Source organism: Aricia agestis, chromosome 4 (genome assembly GCF_905147365.1).
Source record: "Aricia agestis chromosome 4, ilAriAges1.1, whole genome shotgun sequence".
NCBI classification, from domain to species: Eukaryota; Metazoa; Arthropoda; class Insecta; order Lepidoptera; family Lycaenidae; genus Aricia; species Aricia agestis.
This window is the reverse complement of record NC_056409.1, coordinates 10,746,213-10,773,775: the sequence shown is the minus strand read 5'-3', so window position 1 is coordinate 10,773,775 and position 27,563 is coordinate 10,746,213. Positions and strand designations below refer to the sequence as shown.

The 27,563-nt window shown below is 35.6% G+C and overlaps 1 protein-coding gene across 1 annotated transcript in view; it reads right to left on the bottom strand.

Moving 5' to 3' along the window:
* LOC121726460 (hemicentin-1-like) overlaps positions 1-27,563 on the bottom strand; it is a 115,227-nt gene that overhangs the window by 69,087 nt on the left and 18,577 nt on the right. The window contains exons 2-4 of the mRNA XM_042113845.1: positions 13,844-13,976; positions 13,125-13,333; positions 7,047-7,157 (exon numbers count right to left, since the gene is read on the bottom strand). Of these exons, the coding sequence (XP_041969779.1) occupies positions 7,047-7,157; positions 13,125-13,333; positions 13,844-13,976 (453 nt within the window). The remainder of the gene's footprint in view (positions 1-7,046; positions 7,158-13,124; positions 13,334-13,843; positions 13,977-27,563) is intronic.

Genomic DNA, 27,563 nt, shown 5'->3' with positions numbered 1-27,563 from the left:
AACAAATCATACAAATGAGGAAAATATGTTTGTCAATATTAGCTCAGGACCTACTTCCTTCGGTGTTTCAAAAAAAAATCTGGTCATCAAATTTAATACTTTTTTTATCTCGATCACAACCATAGTGATATTTAAGAGATTTCGAGACAGAGCAGTAGTTGATTGATTTTTTTAGTTGTATAAAGGCAAATGAAGGTTATTGCTTATTGAGATTAATTATCATAAAGCATTCTAACAATTCGCATAATTAATACTTCGTTTTATTCATTTCTTCAACTTAATTTTCATTTTTAATTTGGGGTCAGTAGAGACCCCATGCGACTACTTGTGTGAGTTTTTTTATGCGCCTAATTAAGGGTTAAATAGAAATATAAAAAAAACGATTATAAACAATTAAATATTATTATTAAGAAAAAAAGTTAATTCTAAAAATCGTAATATTTTCTAGAGCATAAAGTTAAGAAAAAGAAATTTTTAAAAGCATCGAAATAGTCCATTTGTTTTTTATATTTTTTTTTGTAAACAAATGGCGGAAAAAAATTTTTTTTTAGTTACCTATTACATGTCTTTTTTTGAAAAAGTAACTAAGTTAAATTTCCAACGGGAGCGAATTCTTTGAAGTGTTCGGAATACACCATAAGGTTTTTTAAATTTTTAAATTAATATTTAATACCTTAAAAAATAATCAGTGTAACGTGCTCGGTTTTGAAGCCGCGCGCGCTACTTACAAATGCCGCGCGGAGGCCTATTACGGCCGTTAAATTACGGCGTACGGCGGGCACAAGGCGCGGGCGTACGCTTTTCGTAAGTAAATTAGTAACTAATCCATGGTAATCTACTAGACACAACTGTACACGCTCGAGATAAAAATTATACTAGCAGCGCTAAATGAGGTGAGCGCACGTGACAGATGTCCGCTCGCGGATTCGTGGCCCGCGGCGGTCTTTCGACGCGTGCGCCCGCGCCCGTATCCGCCCGTGTTTTAGCGTTGGCCCTCAGGAAGCCAATTCTCAGAACGTGAGAAAATCTCACCTTCGAAAAAATTACCCAATTATGAGATTTTTACGAACGTAACACAGTTTGTGTATTCTCAAAACTTCACATTCGAGATATTCCGTGCAAAGATCGCTCGAGTCGAACGAGTAGGACCGGTTATTTCTACGATGGCGGAATTCGTACACCAATTTACACTCCTATTGGTGGATAGACGTTCGATTGGAAACCGGTTTCTGCACGATACAGTTTGTTGCTGTGAGTTTGTGTATTCTCAGAACTTCACACTAGAAATGTTTCGTGTAAAGATCGCTCGAGTCATACGAGTGCTAGGGACCGGTAGATGTCGGAATTCGTACACAAATTCGCCCTCTTATTGGTGGATATGTAGCAAAGAAGTACAAAATGTCGTACTTATTTGTGTTTCTTTTGCGATATAATAACTTACTAATTATAAGTTAATGTGTTTAAACTTCGTTAAATTAAAATATAGCTGAATTAGACTACATATTTTTATCAGAACTTTTGTTCTATTATATTGTACCTATACTGTATACATCTATATATATATATATATATATATATATATATATATATATATATATATATATATATATATATATATATATATATATATATATATATATATATATATATATATATATATATATATATATATATATATATATATATATATATATATATATATATATATATATATATATATATATATATATATATATATATATATATATACATATATATATATATATATATATAAATAGATTTCCAATTGTGTTAGTAACGCTAAAACTCAAAAACGGCTGAACGGATTGGGCTAATTTTAGTCTCAAAATATTCGTAGAAGTCCATGGAAGGTTTGAAAGTGACACGAAGTTCACCGGGACAGCTACTTTTTGGATAATTACGTTTATCATAATTGTCGTGTGTGTCATAATGTTACTTACTTTACTCCTCCGAAACGGTTTTACTGATTTTTATCAAAACCGCCAGCAGCCACGACCGGCCACGGGCGGCCGTAGACTTCACTATGTATTACAGTCATGAAGATAAAGCTTAAAATCATATGACACCGAAAGTGTTAGCTGTGTTAGCCTCGCCGCGGCTGCCATTCCGGTTTGGCGCGCCGCGCCGCGCGACCCTTGGAGGCCGAGCGGGTGCGCGCCATTCGTGTCCCGACAAGTCCCGACTCCCGACGGAACGACTCGGGCTGCGGCCAGCGGCAGGCTGCAGACAGTCTCGCGCCCGCTTCCGATTACGAAAGTTAAATTGTGATATTACTTATATTACTATAACCACAGAATAGATAATAGTACAAGTACTTACTACTTATAACGCTGTATTAGAATAATAAGTGTTGTTTCAATACTTGCTATAATTATTGATAAGTGCATTAGTCAAATAAATAACAGTAAATTCGGCGACCAAATTATTGTTTGTGAAACGGGACGTTGCCGTGGTGCCATACTTATTTAGTCACTTCAATAAAAATATACCTAAGTAATTGGTCTTTACAAAATATTATAAAGAATAATTTAGTTTTTAATGCTTCAAGCCCCAAGCGGTCATCGGCGACCGCGATAACAATAGATAAGCTATAAATTATAATTGTGTCTCGTATTAACTACCAGTGGAGGGGCAACCCACACCGCCCACGCCTTGCGCCGCCTCTGTTAACTACAAATAATAAAGGTAAGTATATTGCAAAACAACCGCAAAACAATTTGCCAAGATAGCTAGTGATATTATAAAATCAATTATTTTGTAAGCTTTATTTACTAGAATACACTTAAATATCTTCGCACGTTGCAAAATGTGTCCAAGCGTTTTTTTAATGCCGAAACGGAACGCAAAATTTAGTCTATGGCAGGAACACCTCGATAGGTCGATTGGTAATTTGTTCGATTGGTCCCCAGAATACGAGTTATAAGGATCATTCGAACTTGCCAGTAGAAATGAATAGTTCAAGAAATAATTTTACGACGATTTAGTTATTAAATACAAATAATTATATTATATTATGCATTGAGATTTGAGATATTATAAGTACTACGTAAGCATATGGCAAAATAACCGCAAAACAACTTGTTGGGATAGCTAGTGGTGTAATAAAATCAATTATTTCGTAAGCTATATTTACTAGAATACACTTAAATATCTTCGCAAGTTGCAAAATTTATCGTAGCGTTTTTTTAATGCCGAAAGAACGCTAAATAATGTCAATGGCAGAAACTCCTCGATACTCTGTTGGTCCCCAGAATACGAGTTTTACGTATCATTCGAACTTGCCAGTAGACATGAATAGTTCGTGAGATAATTTTACGAGGGAAAAAGTTCACATCCTGAGAATTGCCTCCCAGGACCGAGACACAAAAGCACGATACGACGTCGTATCGTGCTTTTGTGTCCCGGCCCTTAGATCTCTGTATGTCAAATTTAACATTTCTTTTTAAATTAAAAATTAAAATAAAATAAAATAAAACATTCTAAAATTAAAAAAAGATAAGTGAAAATAATTGCGAAATTATCCTATCAACTCCCAAGCGGCCCTAGCGGGCTGCGATAAGTGATAAAAATAGATTTCCAAGAAGTGCGATCGAAGAATTAACCGGTTAATTTGGGTTTTCAAAATCGTTTGTGTGTTAGTAACCGGTAGCCTTTACCATTTGGGTTACGTAAAAACCGTTCGCTTGTTTAACCGGTAAATAAAAGAACGATATATTTACCGGTTTTTAACCGAAATAAACCGGTATTTTCAAACCGGTTCCGAGCCCTGGTATACAGGCTAAATCTTATATTTTGAAACGAGCAATTCTTGTATATAATTGGAATCTCGCAATCGGCTCAAACGATTTTCATAAAATTAGTATATAGGGGGGGGCGATAAATCGATCTAGCTAGGAATCATTTTAGAAAATGTCATTTTATTCGCGTTTCATCCAATACCGAGCAAAGCTCGGTCAAATAGCTAGTTGTTATTAAAGTGAGCATGATTAGCAAATCTAAAACTATATATAATAATATTGTGGCGGTACCCACAATTCGCCTAACATTCCTGCATCGCGCTATCGAAGTTTTCTAAGTGCTTCGGTATAATATATACGACAGCTGAAATGTATCACGTGGGCTCCGGCCTGGCCGGGCATAACACCACGCACGTTCGGAAGATCTTCTTTTTTGGCATCCACACAATACCCCACATTGGTGACAGAGCACGCCTCCTTCATCCTCATCACATAAAGCTAAATGCAGAAAAAAGTTGCAAGCCCGGTTTTGATGTAGCACCTGTGTATAGCACCTATGCTCCACTTCAGAAATTCACCTGTACGTGGAGTGAGTAATATACTTTTGTAGGCTTCAATATGTACGCATCTCTGGGAATGAGGTGGGCCATTATCCGCTCCAACCAGCCACCGCCGGATCAAGATTCAATCGGTTCGAAATTACTTGATCTCAATGGAAAATGAACTTATTTTTTCTCTTCCGAGGCTCTTCGAAAATTTAATCGAAAGTTCGTTAACAGTATGGTTTCGTTAATCTTATTACTGATATACATAAAAAGATTGAATTTTAATGGGCTCGCACATTGGATTGGATTTAAACGATGTTTACGAAGCTTTTGATACCAAATATATTTATTTATTTATTTATTCATTTATTTATTTATTAGGCTTACAATATTATGAATACAAGCTTACATAAATAATAATTAACAATCAGGTCCTTATAAGTTATACAGCATTCGTATCAATTAGAGACTACACAAACTTAGGCGACGCAATATCGATTTTTCTCAGCGATGACTAAAGCTAAGAAATTAAAGTTCATTGTCAGTATTCATCATGTCTTTGTCTTTGAATTACTCATAGCATAACACGATTGGTTAACTTTTATAACACAGAATAATCAATCAAAAATACCTCTGTAAAAAGGGATTCCTATTTTGCCAACAGAGGAGAGTGATTTAAGCTTTCAAAATTTGTACATAAATTGGTCCAAGCATACAATTTAAGTTCCCGCGCGATAAACAATTTTTTCGCAACGGAGTTGCACGCATCATCTAGTAAATTTATATGAAACTGTATCGTTATTTTAAATTCTTTCAGTTATCCGTTACCTGGTATAGAGCAGGCGCTAGGTGGAGTTAAGTAAATTCAGTTGAACTCAGAAAAGCATGCAGATCATGATTGTAAAAGTTGCCAGGATTCGTATTATTGGTTCATTTTTTTATACCCCACTAGGAAGCGAAAAATAAATAGACCAATGCGACTCCTGAGGGCCTAGTCAAGTGACAAGCGATTATCGTAAACGCCAACAAAATGTATGGGATTCGACATTAGTATTCGCTAGCGAAGCGATGACTTATGTCAAATCGCATACATTTTTTTGGCGTTTACGATAATCGCTTGCCACTCGTCTACTAGGGCTGGTATCATTTTAAAATCATGCATTTTTGAGTTCAACCCCATTCACTGAATGCGGTCCTTATATTTTGTATACTCAACTTCACCCAGCAACCACTCTATCACGTATGTAAGCTCGTGAAGTGACCATAAAATAAAAATTGCAACTTATATAATAATAATATGCACTATCAAAGAAGTTGATTCATAGGCCGATGGCGTTCCTTCATCAGTTGATCGCATTAAATCAAACCCACAGACGGAATAGAATAACATTGAATTATCTGACCAATTGACGAAGGTCCGTCAATAATTGCCTATGGGCTATGAATCAATTTCTTCCAATTCTTTTTTTTCTTTTTTTTTACGAAAAAGGCAAACGAACAAACGGGTCACATGATAGAAAGCAACATCCGTCGCCCATGGACACTCGCAGCATCAGAAGAGCTGCAGGTGCGTTGCCGGCCTTTTAAGAGCGAATAGGGTAATAGGGGAGGGTAGGGATGGGAAGGGAAGGGAATTGGGCCTCCGGTAAACTCACTCACTCGGCGAAACACAGCGCAAGCACTGTTTCACGCCGGTTTTCTGTGAGAACGTGGTATTTCTCCGGTCGAGCCGGCCCATTCGTGCCGAAGCATGGCTCTCCCACGTATCTTCCAAATCATCAAAGTAATAATGACTCAGAAAATTCCGCTATATTAACACTGAAAATCCTAATGCTTTTTCTATCAGCAGGTTCCAAAGTTACAACGATTCCCAGTAAAAGTCTCGAAAGTTCAAAGTGATTACTCGCTTGATTAAATGCAAGGGTATCTAAGCTCGCATTTATCTGAATTTCAGACAAATTATTTTTTTAAAAATATATAGGTACTTACAACAAAATTAAAAAACATAAACAAAACTTGAGTTGAAAAAACACAATGAGAATTTCAGCGAAGCAATTATTTTCTTTTATCAAACCCTATATTTAATCAAAACATTTTTGAAGCATTTTTTACGATACGTCCACAATTTTATTAAAAATATAAAATGTATTTAATGTTTTTATAATCCAATATTCAATTTATATTATAATGTACAAAATTTTACAAACATGAAAAATAACAAAAAAAATCAGGATGTGAAAATCCCAATCAATAATTTTATATTAGATAATCGTTTCTCGATTGCGTAATAACAACGTTTAAATGTTTATTACAGCACCGCAAAATTTCATTAAATCTGCTACATTCAGCCGTGTTAAATTATTTTAAAATTACCAGTTATCAATTCGATTAAAAATAGATTTGGGAGTTAATTTATTTTATGGTCGCTTTGTTGTGTCCATATCATTATTTGTAATTGAAAACAGTTGTAATTTATTGGATATTCTATTAGACTTGTAAACCTACTAGTGCCACATTCGCTATCGTCCAATATATTCTATATTACAGCTTTGCTTACCAGTTTTTTAAATACGGATTTTTTCCTGCTCGTTACCTCTCTACGCCTTCTTATTAACAGCTATTATTATTTGAAGTTAACACATTGAAAATCATTTCATTGCTATCTGCTATCGACTGTGGGATTTATTTCAATAATATTTCAACAGCTATTTTACAGCTTCTTTACTACTTCAAAATAACTTACCACCGTATACTTCACAGAGCAGCTCCAGAGTGTCTCCCTCATCGTAAGGCTCCAAGAGACGCGTCTGGTCCCTCGTCCTGGCATCCATTATGATGGGTCGATCCGGTGGGGCTTAAAAAATGACAAGAAACGTGTATTCCAGTATGCAAACATTTTAAATCTAAATACATGAACGAAATTCACTATAAAATATAAATGTCGCAATAATTAGTATTCTACTGTATTGCAAGATGGTCCGGAGTCTCTGGTGTCCTGAAATACAGGCAACGCCCAGTTTAGGCACCAGTCTACCACAAAACCTGTGTTTTATGTAAAATCTTTAATAATGGTGTAATATTCGTGGTGAGAAAATAAATTTATTATTATTATTATTATTAAATATAAAATTTCGTATGAATACAGAGCTGAGAAGATCAAAGCCCTAACAAGGCTTTGCTTCCTGTAAATCCTACCTCTCGTGTACCTGGCAAAAGTAAAGCAAAGCAGTCGGAGCAACTTGCGATCGGTCGTCACGATCCATTGCAAAATATGATTTCAGATTTGTTATTTTAGACAACAAACATAAGAAACCTCTACGAATTTTCCTCTTATTAACCAGTTCATATTATTTTGTCATGGATGAAAACGTTCGACCCACGAATAAGTAGCCGGCTAGCCGCCTTTAGTATTATTTATTTATTAACACTTTATGCACAATGTACCATCGAGGAAGTTGATTCCTATGCAATTGACAGACCAACGTTATTTGGTCGAATATGTCAATTGAATGTTAATTGTGATCTGTCAGCTGGGTTTGACGTAACGCAACCAAACTACTTAGGTCCCCGATTTGCATAGGAATCAACTTCTCTGATAGTACAATGGCGGACTTAATGCCATAGGGCATATTATACTTTTTACATAAAACAATCTAAATGTACGTCATTTTAATATGAGGTCAGGTGCATACCATCGCATACACAATTCATAGTTCCAGATGAAATTAAATTTGTACGAAACAATTCGGAGAAAACTAATTTCCTGGCATTGTTAGAGGTATCGATACGCTAGCCGCTGCCAAACCACGAACCGACAGAATTATGGTCACGTCCACACAAGCGCTCCTGTCACCTAGTAATAGCCGTACAATTTCATATCGTGGGCAGAAAGGTAATTGTTTTCTCATGCTATAACAAACAGTGTATTAAAACAAAAATTAAAAAGAAACTATCGAGCATTTTTTTGAGTAATCGTGTTTTCGCCTTGAGCATTTAATCTTCATGAACTGAAGTTACTTGTGTCAAAAAATCAGTTTTCTAGACCTTACAGATTTTGAGATCTAGGTTAAAGTATGTAGTCAAGTTAGGGTCATATGCGCTCTTAAGTACAGAATCATTCTGTAACTCTTTATAAATAATATAATATTATAATATTATATTCGTAATTACTTCACTTTGTAGACTCTAGACCTTAATTCGTCTTAAAAATATGTAAGTTCAAACACTTCAAAGTATATTCGTAGTCTCAGCCCTCAGCCAGGCCTCAGCAATAATTCTTTGCGAATATTTAATTTTAAAGGTTGTTAACAACGTCTTACAACGGTTAGTTTAAATATGAAACCTACACCTAAAAGTTAAAATTAAACGGCTAGATCAAACATCTTCGCGTCAAACAACAGTGCGATGTAGATAGGTGAAAATTTAAATCTCCTATTGACTAGAGTACATTAACAAGTATATGGAACTATTCGTGCTAGCTATATCGCGATGTAGACGACCAGCAGCGACATCTATTATTATCTATAGAAAAAAAATAGCAAAAAATCACGTTTGTTGTATGAGAATTGAGAGCCCCCCAAAATATTCAATTTATTTTGTTTTTAGTATTTGTTGCTAAAGTAGCAAGGGGGCGCGTCCACAAATTACGTGAGGTGTTTTTACAAATTTTCTGATCCCCTCCTCTCCCCGTGGTTAGATTTCGTGAGATTAACGTGTTGGATTATTTGACAGTCAGTAGATGTATCATGTAATTCTCGTTTATAAGGTCAATGTATGAATGAAATTATTTTCTTTGGAAACGAATTAGGGTGGGTTGCACCAGAGGCGTTGTTATAGTTATTAGCTAAAGTTAAGGTTATCGTCACATATTAGGTCCATTATTGACTTTAACAAGGGATTTGACAGTTCATTTGACATTTTTATAGGTAGTTAAAGTAAGTTGGTGCAACTTACTCTTAGGTGGGGTTGCACCAGAGGCGTTGTTAAAGTTAAAGTTAAGGTTTATAGTTATGGCTAAATTTAACTTTAACTTTAACCTTAACTTTGACCGGAGAAATTGACAAGATGTCAGCTGATCCAACAAGGCTATAAATGAATGTGGGCCAGCAACAGCGCCCCCTGCTGGTAAAGGAGAACTGTCAAAAATGGCGTTTTTGTATGATGACAGCGTTAGTTCCTTTTTTCGCCACGTGCATTTAAAACCTTGTCGAGCTCTATGGTTATGGTTAAATATGGCGTCTTGATGGCGTACATTTTTAACTTTAACCAAAGATTTGACGTTTTGCATTGTAGTTAAAGTTATAGTTAAAGTTAGTTGGTGCAATCTAACCTTAATGAATGATCCTGATCGTATTACGATTACAGTACTCCCAAATTAATAATGCGCATGGAAACCTTAAAGTCTAGTAATAGTGTTCCGTTTTTACCCTCTGGGTACGGAAACCTAAAAGTAATTCACCAAAAAAAAATGAACTAAAAGAAAAACAACATAAACCAACTTACAAAAAGAAATGAAATCCCACCAAAAACATTTTCATGTTAAAATGTTGCCAAGATGAGAACATATAGTTCGTGGTGTCAAAAAGTAGTGAGATCTTGGCAACATTTTAACATGAAAATATTTTTGGTAGGTAAAATATACCCTATAGCCTTCCTCGATAAACGGGCTATCTAACACTGAAATATTTTTTTACATCGGACCAGTAGTTACTGAGATTAGCGCCTTCAAACAAACAAACAAAATCTTCCGCTTTATAATATTAAGTATAGATTGCGATAATATGATTATATGATATTATAATATGAGTCCTGCGCCTGATGTCTTTTCTTTCTCTTTGGTTTTTTTTCGTCCTACGATGGGTTTTTAGGATAAAGCACAGAGAGTGTTTAGTGTACTAGTAGTATATTGTACACTCACAATATCCTTGTTTTTGAAAACAAATATACCTTTTTTTTACATGGGGAAATGCTTCACGCATCAGGGGTATGTGAGACTCCTGCGTAGTTTACCCACTAAAACCCCATGATGCTCAACTCCTCGCTTAAGGCAGAGTTGCAGGTATGATAGAACTTTACCAGCGATCATCTACAAGGTCATTTTTTTTTAAACCTTGTATTTGAAACAAATATACCTAGGCCTACTAATAATATCTTATTCTCTATTAAAACTTATTCCGATTCATAATTAATTAACTTTATCAAAATAACCTTCATTAAAGCTCCGACCTTTAAAATTTGTAACTAAAATTAAAAACATTTTTGACTTTGTTCTTTGCTCGAATTCGTTCGCGAAATTACTATCGAATGATCAAATTCTGTACTATGATGACATTTATTACATTCCGCAAATACCAAACTTACTTAGTTCAAAGGCAACTAATTCCAACGTCGAATTAAATTAAATTACAACCTATTATGAAAATTCGTTAATTTAAAGCTGTGAATTTCTTACTCGGTCTAAATTAATTTCGTTCCAGGAAAAACGAAATTGTAGTATTTACTACTAATAAGGAATATTGATTACCGAGCCATTACAATCAACGGGTTCCTAATTCTCAGTAAACGAAATTCGTATCTGCCTATTTTGGAGTGACAATTACGTCATTTAAAATCTTAACGTTATTTAGTATTTACGCATTCAACTAAATAATACAATACATTTTATTATTTAGTTGAATACGTAAATACTAAATAACGTTAAGATTTAAACATAATTCACTAATAATTTGTAAGTCAGTATAATTAGATAATTATACTAAGTATAACTTTTCTATGGCATTAGAACGAGATGTATGGGAAAACTTGGGGAGGTCTTTATCCAGCATTGAGACACCATAGACTCTTTAAAAAAATCGGCCAAGTGCGAGTCGGACTCGCGCACTGAGGGTTCCGTACCGTTATAGAGCGAAAGTAGGTAAAAATTGTGTTATTGTATGGGACCCCACTTTACTATTTATTTTATTTTAATTTTATTACTAAATATTATATACATATATAATATTAAATATTATATACATATATAATATATATAATATACATATATAATATAAAATACATATATAAATTACAATTTTGTGACAATTTCAAGTGCCTGCATGTCGCCATTATGGATCACGAGACAAAAATACAAAAAAAAAATCACGTTTGTCGTATGGGAGCCCACCTTAAATATTAACTTTATTTTATTTTTAGTATTTGTTATAGGGGCACCAGAAATACACAATATGTGAAAAGTTCAGCCGTGCTAGCATACGCCAACGAGATATCTCACTCTACACGTTTTCTCGATGTTAACTGGTTTATCTCTTCATCTCCATTGACCCTAACATGACATACATTTTTTCTCGTACGTCTGTCGTCAAAATTAGAGATAATTTTGTTTTTTTTTATATGTGCTATTTTTGTCTATATACTAACGAACAATATACGAACGAGAAATTTGTCTCTTGAGTCTCGACGTACGCATGTTAGCAAAAAAGAGATATATATCGCTATCGACAATATCACTACGCTCGAGAGTGAGATGTCCACGAGATATCTCGTTGGCGTATGCTAGACGGCCAGATGTCTAGATATAGCGGTTCTCCGGAGACAGATAGACGGACAGACAGACGGACAGACATCGAAGTCTCAGTAATAGGGTCCTGTTTTACCCTTTGGGTACGGAACCCTAAGAACTATACTCGTGAAACCAAGATGAAGATGTTCGCGGCAACTTTGTTGCTAAGCAATTTGTTTGTCACGACTCACGCGGGAATCAAAAGTTGAAGCGCAAAAAAGCAACAGACGTACAGCCGACATTCTTTCGAAATTATAAGTAGTATGAATAATGTAGTACTGTTCCAATGCTAGTTATTTTAGCACTCGGAAGGACGTGTGAAAGGTTTCAACCACAAGGTCTGCGCGAGGCGTCTGAACTTCACAATAAACAGCGAGAGATACGCTATGCGTCGTGAATAGTAAATCAAGTGCGAATCCTTTGTTGCGGGCTATGAAATAGCGATACTCGATTCTTGGAAGTGGGAACTATGTTACTACTAGCGCACTTTACCGCTATACATCCTTTCTGAATGCAAAAATATCGGTCAGTAAAATGTACATTAAAAGTTGGCTTTAAACGCTACGTTTTAGCGTTCTTGTTTAATCGATTACAAGAAAATTGGTAAACACTCAAGTACACGTAGGTATTGAACAATTGAAATAACTATTCGTCGCTTATGAAACATATCACGTATTTGTTTAACTGTCATTCAAATGTTTCTAAAATTAGGATACACTATCTGTGGATACACTACAAGTATTTCACAGATTTTCATTAAGATTCTTCTGAAGACACACTAAAGTCTAAAGCCGCGCACTGTAAAACTTTGCAGCTTTGGAATGAACTGTCACCAGCAGTATTTTCGGACCTATACGACCTGCAAACCTTCAAGAAGAGAGCGTATTCCCTCTTAAAAGGCCGGCAACGCACCTGCAGCCCTTCTGATGTTGCGAGTGTCCATGGGCGACGGTAGTTGTTTTCCATCAGGTGACGCGTTTGCTCGTTTGTTCCCTTATTTCATTTAAAAAAAGAATCGCACTTTTGTCACCACCGTACGCGTCAAACGCACTGCATAGTATACGAAATGTGGCGCGTACGGTGCGGACGAAGGTACGATGGTTTACATGATTTCATTTGAATAAAACGAATTCTAAAATGCGGCGCGTTTCGCGCGAGCATGCAGATAAATGTGCGACCTTTAAATCATCTAGCTGTTGCCACTCGGCCAATCAGATATTCAATTAATTATCATTATCAGCTATTGCAAAATAAGCTACTTACTTATGACTGTGAAATTGATCCTTAGGTTCCTAGTAGGTGAGTTCTTGAAGTCGACCCTGCAGCGGTAGACACCGGCGTCGGCGGTGCTGACGCTGTCGATGAGCAGCGTCGCCGGCGCAGCCGTAGCGCGGAAGTAGGCCCGGGTGCCGAAGCCCGTGGGGGACGACCAAAGCTTGGGCTGAGTGGCTATGCGGCCTCTGACGTCGTAGCTGCAACATTGATAAATTACCACATGGGGTCCAATCTAAAGGCAGACAATCGATCGATGCTGGCCCACTACAAGCCAGCGCAGTTGTGTAGCCGGGGTAGTGGTGTATGATGGCGGACGGTGTAAACACCAAGTGGTCGTGGTCTACAGTTGGTCTGCAGTGGTCCATCATTTTGTTGTTGTGTTTGCTATTGTATACTGGGAGCTTAAAGATGCCTCTTCACAATGGTCGATGCTGGCCCACTACAAGCCATCGCCATTCTGTAGACGGGGTAGTGGTGTATGATGGGGGACTATGGTCATGTTAGTATGGTGTTTCTACACAATGGCGATGGCCTTTAGTGGGCCAGCATGGGCTATCGTAAAGAGGCACCTTTTTGTTGTTTCGATTGTTAGCTATTAATGCCTGATGGCAGATGGCATTAATACGATTTAGTATAACCACCGGCCGCGAAGTGCAGCTTCGTTCGTACGATTTCATCTCATAAGTAGAAGCAAGCAGCAAATTTACCTATAAAGTGGTTCCCAGTCAGCCTCCTTGAACCATAGCACCATGGCCACCTTGTCATCTCCAGACAGCGGCTGCGTATCGCACGGCAGAGCAGCTTTCTTCCCCAGCACACCAGCCACGTGGGCTGTGGGGACTGAAACAAAAACACTCTTTAGACTTTAGTATATAAAATGTCCATACATAGCATAGGTGCACATGTCAAGAATATTACAGTACACATTATAGATTTGTGAAGCCTGCAGGCATCATTCTTTTTGCATAAGAAAACGTATAGAATAGGTTCCAGCACCATAGTTTGTCAAGTTAGAGGGTACAAATTTCAGATTGGCAGTGCCACCATTCGCAGCATCTTCGCTTGCGTGGCAGTTCTCATACAAACGTAATACCAAGATAATTTTCCATACGAGAATATTTACCATAGCTGAGTTAGTATTTAGCTTAAGATAGTAATTACCTAGGTTTCTGTCTAAAGATTCAGTGCAGAATATTTACATACCAAAAAATATGAACGATTACAATTTAGTATGTAAATATTGTTAATTGCGATGGCACCCGGACTCTTAATAGAGAACTACATTTTTCGCGATCCTTTACAGAAATCTGCAATATTTTCGTATAATTTATACTATTTTCTATTCTTATAAACCCTATTCTTATGAACCTAACATAAATCTATTAAGTCCGCTAAAACAAGCTAAACCAACTTTCGCCTTTAGAAAAATTCCATGATATTTTTTTTCTACTTGGACATTTCGGCCTCAAGCTGATCCTGGCTTTAACCTCGCCATGACAATCAACAGGCTAATTCAATTTGTGGAACGCGAGCTGGATGATTAAGGCGTAGTCTGATTAAGTTTCTTGTCAGTCGCTTGTAGATCAAAGAAACTTATTATACTTATAGGGTTATATTCGCTGTTTATCTTCGCCGAAATTTCCTTGTTCAATAATGACAGTTGTGACTACACTAACTTACCTTTTATCATTTACATTATATCTACAATAACTGTCGCAATTACAGATCTTGACTTTAATTTTTTTGTAATGAAGAGTGTATCAAAAAATGTTGTTGTACAAAAAGTAAAAAGTCATTCAACCGACCGCTCAGCGCAAATTCGTCCATATTAAGCAATTTTTATGCATGTATTTAAATAATATTCTGTACTACAATTCCAATTCCAAAATATTATCTTAGTTGATTCTAACTCACCGTACTATGGCCGCTTGCTATGAGATGCTTTTTTGAGAAAGTTTACATTCATAGTGGAAACTTTTGACAGCATACACTAGTGTCGGATTCACCAAACGATCGACGGAGTAGAGACAACAATATTGATACATAGAATTCCATATTTTTGTTCACTTGACATAGGCATTCGGATATCGAAATAAAATATTTTCGCCCAACAATTTTAAAGGCTTTCAAAGAGCTATATTTTACAAGCTAGTTTGGAATTGAAGCATATCGGCCGTACGAGGGTTTTATTATTATTTTTATAGTCATAACTCACATCCCGTATAAAATATATGTTTATTTACTCTCGTGTAATAATACATTGATAAAAGTAAATAAAGAGTAAGTATAACATAAACATGTACTTTATATTTTTATAGCAATTCACAGAAAATAAAGTCTTTTTTATTTATTTAAAAATATAGGTAGACTAGTTAGAGCGCAGATTAACAAGGTATTCTGCAAATGATCTGGCTGAAACAGTTAAAATGCAAAAAAATAATTTATAATATATTGAAATATATATTTAGGTATAGGTACTCAAAAACTGAAAAGGAAACTAAGCTTACTGTGTAGTAAGATAGGTTTCTTTTCGATATGTGAAAGCTTCTCTTCTGCGCGAATTTGAAACACAAATAAAAACTAACGAATATTCGGGTAGTTTTAAATAGCTACATCAAATTGGACAGCTGTCACCAGTCTACACGTGACCCTGCTTTTTAGCTGCCACGCTACATCCGCTAAAAAGTAGCTAAAACTTCGGGAATACGAAGGTGTTCTACTAAATTCTAGTTAGTGAATCAAGACGGTAAATTAATACGTCTGACGTCATAGTCCAATCATACAGAGATACGGCAGGGCAAACACCTGATACTGCGCGAGTGAGTGCCCCACTCGGTGAAGCATACAGAGCACTGGACCGAGACTCTCTCAGGGTATAATGTGACCACGGGAAGTAATTCTTTGCAATATTGTATTTCTGTACGAGATTTATAAACTGTTGTAGACTTGGTTTAGTACTCAACTTTATTTATTTGAAAATACATGGTGTTTATGTTTAAAATCATTATAAGTTGAAATTATCTTATAAATGCTTCTAAGCGTGACTCTAAGATGTAGAGAGTTTTTAGTGAATCATCAATAAAAATGACGAAATTGAATAATATTTAATTCTGTTCAATGAACATTGCTTATTGTTGAACGTTTTACCATTAGAGAAACTGATTTTAGGGCAGATGGACTACAAAAATAAATTTAAATCTGTTGACTGGGCTTTCATGACACAGTCCGACCAAATTACCACGCCATAATAATAATTATACTGTGGTGGTCCTACGCAATTTGGTCGAACTGTTATATGAATTAACGAGCTTTTGCCCGCGGTTTCGCTCGCGTTAAGAAGAATTATTATATACAAATTTTCATCCCCTATTTGAACCCCTTGGGGTTGGAATTCATCAAAATCCTTTCTTAGCGGATGCCTACGTCATAACATCTACCCGCATGCCAAATTTCGGCCCGATCCGTCCAGTGGTTTGGGCTGTGCGTGATATATATAAAACCTTTGAGTTTTATCTATATATATATATATATATATATATATATATATATATATATATATATATATATATATATATATATATATATATATATATATATATATATATATATATATATATGTATATATATAGATTTCTCTGATAGAATATTGTAATTGTAAAGCATAATATTCATATGGCAGGGTCCTGATAGGTAGATCCAGAGGCGCTATAAATTCCAAGCAAACACATTTATTGCCGAAGGCTACGCCTCGAATTGTGGGATCATTCACATAATATATTAAAGGTATCCCGTATCATTTAGAAATAATTAAAAAACTAAAAACTTTAGGCGAGATAACGTGGTGTTAGGTGAGTTCCAAATTAAAACCCCTGATACTGACCTACTGAGTCTTAATAAAACCGGGGATGTCAGTGTACTGGGTTTTATTTGGGAAGCTATAGGTATTTTTCAATGTTTACTCAAATTAAAATGTATAAGTACTACTCTGATTGATTGTTAATAGCTTCCACATCGATATCGATATCGGCATTTAATTTCATCGAAAGTAAATTCGCAGAAGTCATTTTTATAGTGTCCAAGTGTGTGCGAAATACACATTACATTAATATGCTAGCCGACGTTGGATCATCTTTTTTGTCAATCAGCCAGCACTGTCCTAAGTAAAAATTAAAGCGTTTTTGTTGGTTCCGCCGCAGGAATCGTGCCCACGACCTCCGAGATCCTAACCACTAGGCCACAAAGGATTTATTCACACATTATTTGGTCATTGTTTTGTGCGTTTTAGCCCGGCCGCACATTGTCCGAATTCTGATCAGAAATAGTTGAATTTCGCCGGACCGCCACCCCGCACACTATCCGAAATATCCTTCCGGCGAGTTCGAGCTCACTCGGCTCAGTACAAAATGTAAGAGAGAGCGCGGACGATCAACTGTTTCGTATCAGAAATTTCGAACAATGTGCGGCCGGGTTTAATATGCGTGACACATTATAATTGAAAATAGTAGGGAAGTTACCTAACAAACATTAATCGATGATTTAAAAATATTGAATCACTTCGTAAAGGAATTGCAATCGAAATTATCGATTTCGTACTGACATTTCAGTGGTGCCGGCGATTTAAGATGGCCGCCCTTTTTTATCGATTTGATTTCGATTCAACAGAATCAATGTCTATTGACATAAGTTCCGTTTTATGCATCTGATATTTTTCAAATGTTTTCGTAACAATAATTTTTCACAGTTAATATTTATAATTTTATATTAAGAGGAGTCCACACCGCCCTTTTTTTCATACAAACGTTGTCCCCTGTTTCCTCCCTGGATAATTCTAGTAGAGTTATAATTTTTTTCCTGAATATCTACGGCCACTAATACGATGTCCCTATGTTTTATTTTTTTTTCATAATTTGATTATTAAATAAGATACGAACGTTCAAAAACCCAAAAAAATGGCCAGATTTTCCGCTGTGTTCAAACATCCAGAAAACAGATTTGGCTAGATTTTACAAAAAAAAACACAGGAACACAGCTCAAGCCTTTCTTTAATCTTTAATGAAAAAAGTACTTAAATCGGTTAAGTTTTGGAGAAGGAATCAGGGGACAACGAATCGTTGATTTTTTGCAGTTGTCTCTATCGCGTTCTGCGGTATAGGCTTGAGGTAAGGGAGACAGCTATAGATATTACACGTACTTTTTTTTCATTTCTCTAGCCCCTGGTGTATCCTCATAATAAGTTAGCATTTAGCAACTTTTCGTTTTTATTCATTTACAATAATTATAGGAAACATTTGTTTTTGTAGATGGAATATAATTTATTACATTTTGATTTTTTTTGTTTTCTTGTAAAAAAAACCCGTAGCAAGGAATATGTAAACTGTCACCCATATCATCTTAAAACGCACAAACTATAATATTAAATCAAACTATAAACTTGATACAAGTACTTTGGAATTTTAATTATTATAATTTTATATTGGTACGTAATTTAACCAACCTAATCGATACTATGTTATTAATTAACGTCAAACATGTAATCACGTAATTGGCTAATTTTAATGTGTACCTACTCTGCTCACGATGACCAAATTAATAACGGTAAATATTTGTTATGTTTTATACTAAAAGAACTACTATAGGCAAGTTTGTATTTGGCAGAGAGTCACCATTATGTGCTTTCAGAAGTTTCAGAGAAATTTTATAGCAAGACTATCTGACGCCCGCAACTCCGTTGCGCCTAAATTCCTTTAGCGCGTGGGAATCGTACATTTTTCGGGATAAAAGTATCCTATGTCCTTTCTCGGAACTAAAAGTATCTCCATACCAAGTTTCAGCAAAATCGGTTTAGCAGCTTGGGCGTTAAAAGATAACAGACAGACGGAAAGATACACTTTCGCATTTACAATATTAATAGTAGAGGAGAGGAGGGTGCTATTTTTGTAGTCACTCGAGCGTCATGGAGACCTAGTAGGTTTTGTACACTAGGTAAAGCTGATAAAAAAATAATAAGAGCTTTTTTTTATTTTAGCGGTGGATTCAGAAACTGCAGCCATTTTAAAGTTTTGAAAAAGAAAATATTATATTCAGAAAATTGCTTATAAATTATTAATATATTTTAGACAACAATGACTAAATCATTTAGTTTAGAGCAAAGTAAAATATGATCTGCGAAGCTTAGTTAAGAAAATATGAAGCTTTATCCTATCCTACTTCCTACTATCCTACTAGTCCTACTAATATTATAAAGGCGAAAGTTTGTTTGGATGTATGGATGTGTGGATGTATGGATGTTTGTTACTCTTTCACGCAAAAACTACTGAATGGATTTTAATGAAACTTTACAATAATATAGTTTATACATCAGAATAACACATAGGCTACAATTTTAACCGACTTTCAAAATGGGGGAGGTGTTATGTTCGTTTTCTTATATTCAACGATTACTCCGCCGTTTGTCAACCGATTTTCAAAATGTTTCATTTGGTATATAGGGTATCATCCCAATTTGGTATTATATTCACAAAAGTGGTGATCTGATGAAGGATCCATAAGTAATCGAGGGAACTCCTCAAAACTTATAGGGAAATATGTGGTGACTTCGGTTTCGTGAGAAGTATTCTAAGCATATTATGCTACCAACAAGTAAGATTTTGCACCAAGATATGCCTGGTATACCGTGGTTCGGAAGGTGCTGAGAGAACTCCTGATTCTTTATATATACAAGTTTGGGAGTTTCGGCGTTATTTTAAAAACAGAAAGCATATGCTACTATGCAAATTACATTCATCATCATCATCATCACTACCATATTATACCATTTCATAGTCTTTTAGATCGAGACTAGAGTTTGTCAAGCGATAATTAAAAAAAATCTATACCTACCTAATATTATAAACCTGAAGAGTATGTTTGCTTGAACACGTCAATCTCAGGAACTACAGGTCCGATTTAAAAACTTATCTCAGTGTTAGATAGATCATTTATCGGCTATATTATATTATCACGCTAAGACTAATACGACCGAAGAAACTCAGGAAAATGTGGGAAAAACGGGGGAAATATTTTTTATGGGAAAATGTACGGTTTCTGTAAAATTCCTAATTTACGCGGGCGAAGCCGCGCGGGACATCTAGTTTTTTTTATATTTTAAAATGTCTCTACATGCTTACCTAACCTTTGAAGCTTTTTGGGGTATACAGTATACTATCTTAATCTGACAGATCCGACGACATTTCAATATTTGAAAAAAAATTTTTTTTTGGTTGGGCTATGTCCCTAATATTGACAGATCACGTGTCACCTACGGAACGTGAATCTTGATATTTGATAATATTGTGTCGGTTGTGTTTCGCGGAGATAACGACTCTACGCAACGATTTTAAAGTGAAACTTCTTAAGGCGCTGTGGTTGTTGCAACTACGTAAAATTGGTTTTTTAAATAACGTTTTTATTAGTAAAGGAAATGTCATTATATAAAATATGATACGCGCTGATATGAATGTTATTTTAATGTCCTTTACGTCGATATTCGTACTGACAGACATCGATCTGCTAATTTTAGTGACTACTGGGCCTTAAGACCATCCCCCGAGCAAACGTCCTTGACCCTAATATTATATTTCACGCGTTGCCGAGATCGCACAAAAATCCTATTTTTTTACTTATCTTAGTTCAAAATTGACCTAAAAAATGTTAAAACAGGGAATATATACTTGTGAGAATAATGCGTGGTGGCCACAAAGGACCGAGCGAGGTGGTATATGCTCGGTCAGGCCGGAGCCCACGTGATACATTTCGCTTTCGTAATATGGTAAATTACGGAATCTCCGTAGGGTAAGGGCCAAGATGCGTTGAAAGTCAAATTTAAATGTCGCGTCTTGACAGAAGGAGTTGTATTGCGTCACGATTTCGGACAGAAGTTTCACTTCTGACACGTGTACTATACACGTTCTTTTTGTAGGCTCTACAACAGAACTTGTTATCGTAAGTCGTCCATTATCGCCGATAGTTACCTACAGCGAAAGTCCGAAATACAAGTTTGTTATTATCCAACGAACTCGGAAACTTGGAACAGGTATCACGGTCATATCACATACAAGACCAAAGTTTTCCACTCACTTTGTTGAAGTCGTTCCAATGATTCAATATTTCACACTAAAACAGTAAGGTCCCGGTGAAGTTTAAACAAATTTGGAAATAATAACTTGAAACTAATAAATCAATGTTATTTAGTTCGCCGTTTTTTTTTTTTTGTTTTTTTTTTTACGAAGTTCCTTATCGCACGTTCGGCGTAAAGGAGGCTAGACAGAGCCATATTTGACCTCGACACTTTTTTATTAGTACCTGCATGGTAGGGGCAGAGGGCGTTGATAGTATTCTTGTGTGTCAACTATATGGCGTTTTTTTGAGAATAAACAGCGACGCGTTGTTAGTATTCCTGGGCGTCAATATATGGCGTTTTTCTTCCAGTAAACTCAGCGCAAGCGCTGTTTCACGCCGGTTTTCTGTGAGCCCGTGGTGTTTCTCCGGTCAAGCCGGCCCATTCGTGCCGAAGCATTGCTCTCCCACGTAGTTTCCTAAAATAACGCAGTGTTCACATAATGCGTTGTCAATGTGGAAATCACCTTTGAGATGAATGAATCGTTCTTGAGATACAGCCTGGACAGTTGGACACAGACAGACGGACAGACATCGAATTCGTAATAATAGGGTCCCGTTTTTCCTCTTTGGTACGAAACCCTAAAAACGATAGAGAATATGTTCAAAATATTTGCAAAAGTTTCAACTAAACTTTTAAGAACATAAGAGAATAAACTCAATGAGAATACCAAATTAAAATATTATAATATTATTGTGATGTAAAGTTGTCCCAAAACGTCTCGAAACTCTTATAATATTGCGATTTCCTAAAATTTCATATCACGTGAGACGTGACTTCATATCAAAAAGTAATTAAAATTACACAACTGAGCGTAAACTTTCAGAACGTTATCAATATGAAATGAACAGAGTATTTTTTGTGCTCGGTAAAGTAGAAAAGTTCTCACAATATGCTACGTTTCTTAGTAATTTCTAAGAGCGCATTCACTAAGAAAAAAATCTTGAAGTCTTCACCATTGTCGAGTATTTGCGAAATGCTCAAAGACATTTTTTGATTACTTTACTTTATTTTAATGAAGAATTTGACAGAATGTGTATTACATAGCAAGTGCATTTAGCAAAAGGTATCTTACTGCCCCCCTAGACAAGTGGCAAAACGCTAACGCTAACGCTACAAAATGTATGGATTTGACATTAGTATTCGCTAGCGAAGCGATGACTTATGTCAAATCGCATACATTTTGTAGCGTTAGCGCTAGCGTTAGCGTTAGCGTTAGCGTTAGCGTTAGCGTTAGCGTTAGCGTTTTGCCACTTGTCTAGGGGGGCAGGCCGGAAGCGGTCGAAACATCTTTATAAATTGTTCAGTACCTTGAAGAGAAAAGACACATTTTTGCTTTTAGAATATTAGTAATAAGTAATATATTTGTGAATATAATATAATATTACATAAAAAAATATTATTTACTACTATATAATATAATAATATGACTCCCGAAACTCCGTTGCGCTTAAATTCGATTATCGCGCGGAAACCATAATATATTTTTCCGAAAAAAAAAGTATCCTATTGTCTTTTCCTGGGATTCAAAGTATCTCCATACCAATTGGTTCAGCGGTTTGAGCGTGAAGAGCTAACAGACAGCTTCGAAATTTAAAATATTAGTATGGAATGGCATATATCTATATATTAATACGTGGGCCAAAAACTTTGTATCCCTTTTGACGAAAAATGGGGAAACGTAGGTGAATGAAATTTTGCACAGATATAGTTTATATGGTGAAGGAGTGCATCGAGCTAATATTATTTTGAAATTATGCTTTTATCATATATTTTTTATCAAATAAAACATTACACACACTACAACACACACACTAGAAAAAATTACAGATCTTTGAGTGACAAGCCTATACATACGAATTGTACTCTTTTATTTCTGGTTGAAATCTGTTGACAACAAGGTGACAAATTGAAAATGGATTATAGTTTTTTTTTATTGAATCGATACTATAGACAATGCTTACACGGCTAGTCTGAGATCAGCTGAGTCCCAGAGACAAGAATTGAAAAAAACTATAATGAAGTCAATATTTTTTACAAAATATAGGTAGTAATCCTAATGTCGTTGCAAGTAAGGTCGAATTTCGACCATTGGGCGATCTCTAGTACCAAAAAATATTTAAAGTATTCGTTGTTTCCATGTTAGTACAACTCGTACTCGTAACATAAAAGTTTCAACAAGTTCCTAAAAAAGGTTTCACGAGAATCCCATTTCCATTTAGTCGGAAGAGCTATTAATTTCGTTGTCTGATCGAATCCCAAATACTTTGTTTGTACAAGACTTTTACGAGCGATCTTATATATCTTGTATCAAGGGCACAGTCAAATTAACTTCGTGGTGGAGTTTTTTATCAATATTAAATCTGTATTTTCCTTAATATAAATAAATGAATTTGTTTCTCTGCTTAGCTAATCTATCTGCTAGTAGCCTTATTTAGATGATATTAAAATATCGAAGCTACCATAAATATTGTTCGTAAGAAGCCCGTTTGTTATTTGTATTACTCCAAATAACCTCAAAATAATAACCTCCTCGTTTTTTGGAAGTCGGTTAATTATATTATTACCCACTTTTCTTAGTATTGTTACACGACCAAACGCGCAAAGTTATATAATAATTCAATACAATTGTCAAAGCGTATAAATTTTCGCATCACTGATATAATAATCTATCTCATCAAAGTTTTACTCCCAATACATCTCAATGATTCAAAACAAACTTGATTTATTACTTTCGATGTCGGAAATTGTAGAATCGAACAAATCAAAATCTTCATGAATAAATTGTGTGTGTGCAAACAGCGCCTGGAACACAACTATAAATATTATAGTAGCGCAGAATTTAGATCCTTTGTCAAGAGGTCCTTATAAGATAATGGCCGCAATGAAACCTAAGATTCTCTCAGATATTGCTTTGTTTCAGAAATACGATCCTATTTACGTTTAGGTATCACTGTACTGACTTAATTATTTGTAACTACAATCATCAACACTTTACAATATAATTTACAATAGGTACAACCTGTATTGAATTGAAAGTAACGCATCGATGCAATGTGAGTTGACCCGTAGTCGTAACAGAATCTTCTTTATATATAAAACTCAAAGGTGACTGACTGACATGGAGATCTATCAACGCACAGCCCAAACCACTGGACGGATCGGCCTGAAATTTTGCATCCAGGTAGATGTCATGACGAAGGCATCCGCTAAGAAAGGATTTTGATAAATTTCAACCCCAAGGGGTTAAAATAGGGGATGAAAGTTTGTATATAATAATACTTCTTAACGCGAGCGAAGCCGCGGGCAAACGCTCGTTGAGGCATAAGTTCCTAAATTTTAAGCAAGGCTCTGTTTCAATAGTTGTGGTTTTTAGTTAGTCAAGAATTTTGCATCTTTGTTATAATAATTAAAGTAGTTACGTTAAAAACGGGCTAATTTTAAAAGTGCCCACAATTTTAAAGAATCTTCTAAAGTTTTCAGATTCTTCGATCTTCCTCGCTGAAGCTATTAAGTAGCTGGATGCCAAAGAAAATAAGAGTACCTATTATTATAAGAGTGCATATTAATTTATTGGGTCTTTTCAGAGATTTTACGATCATGATGTTTTAAAAATATATATTTTTTCGTAGTTTGGTACTCAAAATATTATATTATACTATCAGGAAAATTTATTTTATACGTGGGAGAGCCATGCTTCGGCACGAATGGGCCGGCTCGACCGGAGAAATACCATGTTCTCACAGAAAACCGGCGTGAAACAGCGCTTGCGCTGTGTTTCGCCGAGTGAGTGAGTTTACCGGAGGCCCAATCCCCTAATCCCCTATCCTATTCCCTTCCCTACCCTCCCCTATTCCCTTCTCTACCCTATTACCCTATTCCCTCTTAAAAAGCCGGTAACGCACTTGCAGCTCTTTGATGCTGCGAGTGTCCATGGGCGACAGAAGTTACTTTCCATCAGGTGATCTGTTTGCTCGTTTGCCCCTTATTTCATTTAAAAAAAATCATAAGCCAATGGAAGAGGTGAGTTATTTGGTTGTTTGTTGATATATTATATCAGGTTAATGTAAGTTGCAATATTATGTCTGTTGTGCTTGACATAACAAAACCAAATTAAGTCGAGCCGTGGTCTGCCTATGAACCTATTTTTCCGACAGTACGATGTAATATTTAATGTTAAAATTTTATAAATTTTCACTTCAAAAACGGTACGTATCGGAAAAACAATTTATACACAAAAAATTGTTTCGAAATAAACGATCATCTCGAGGCCCAATATGTTAAGGCAAGATAAAGTACTCGGGATGTGTGCAGAATTATAATTTCCCGTGAGGCTCGCTTCAAACTTTTTCCCATACACGCATGATCTACTTTAAATATTGACTAGCTACAGCTACAAATTAGTTCTATGAGCATCTGATATACTACCCAAATATCAGATGTTAGTGTTTCTGTTGTCCTAGTGTTTCTGAATTTTATAATATGCCTTGGCAATATTAAATCCAGAAACACCGTGCTCCATTAGCTTTGTCCACACTGTGCCTTTTTGTGTTCATCAAGGGCATGCGTTATAGCGCAGTCAACATCGCACGTGAGGCATGCCCGCGACGCTATGACACTTTTCTTTCCAACGTGGGTGGATTTTGACGCATTCAATTATTGAATATGCCAAACGAAAGTTGAATAAAAAGATGATGGAAATAATTGAAGATGAAATTGCATAGTGTGGACATAGCTATTCGAGGCATTTTAAAAATAACCGCCTTTCGTTTTCACTTGGCACAAGTTTTTCTGTCAGTCAACCTGTTAGCACATGCCGCCAAGTACCAAAAGTCATAATTATAATATATAAAGGATTTTTTTCGTATTAAAAACTCGATAAACATTCGATCTCTTAATAATATTATTATGTTATTTTCTCTTCAATTTAAGACCATTACTTAATCCAATCTCATGTCGAATATCAAGTAACATTAATCCAAGATTAGGTCTGGATTATTTAGTTAATGTTTGGATAAGTTACAAATCGGGGTATACGGCATTAATAATAAATGCCTTTGAATACTCGTAATGGCTACAGTTTCTAACCTTACATAATACATCACCTGTAGAGGCGTAACGTGAAAAATGTGCGCTCAACAAGTTAATACGATTGAACGTAATAGGGCGATGCGTTCTCTGCGAAAATCTGTAGTATGTACGCTCAATATAAAGGGCACTTTGTTATTTTGGAACTTAATTACAGTAATTACAGTACTACATTACTGTAATAAATATGCACGAAAAATGCTTAATGTTGCTGAAAGAAGGTAGGTATTTTATCTACCTTCTTTAAAAAACTAGGCCTTTACATCCGTTGTGGATGATCTATACAGTGTTTTCAGAGCGAAGTAACCACTCCTCAAATACTGTAGTGCCTGGGACAAGATTTTTAAATGTCCGTATGGTTGCCCAAGCGCATACGGCATTCTCGCATTATAGTCGGCCTAGTCCAGAGGAAAGAACTAGTCAATACGTCTGGGACCAACTATGTGCGGGTTTCCTCACGATGTTTTCCTTCACCGTACGAGCGTCCGTACTATGTACTTGAGAACAGAAAATGTCTCATTGGTACACGCCTCCACCCGGGTTCGAACCTGCACCCTCTAGGAGTGCGAACGGAAGGTTTACCCATTAGGCCACGGACGCTCACCTTCTTTAAGCAAAGTTAATTTTTGGGTACTTTTGTGGGATGGGTAAAAACTGTGAAACTCGCGTCAGATTCTCGTGCTGATCGAAAAACCGTACTACGGTTGGAGAGTTATAGTGTTGTAACATCGAAATCGATTAATCGAACAATCGATGTTTTTTTTTATTGTCGATATTTTTTAATCGATTGTAAGGGTTTCGAATAATTAAAAAAACGACTTTTTAAAAATCGATTTTCATAAAGAATGGGTTAAAATTTTAATCGATTGTAAGGATTTCGATTAAATATAAAATCAATTTTTAAAAATCGATTTTCATAAATAAGGGGTTAAAAAAATAATGCACAACGTTAATAATCAAGTTTTTACTTCTTCCGGCACTCCCGGAGTGCAACACGTCTTTTTTTATATAATTATTTTGTAAATCGATCCAAAAATATAATATTGTGAGCATGTTTAAATGTAAATACTCAGAATAATAAAAATATTATTTTTTTAATAATCATCATCTAAATCTAGAACTGAGGAATTGCATAAGAACTGCTTTTAAGACGAAATTAATTTAGGACAATTCTAATGAAATAT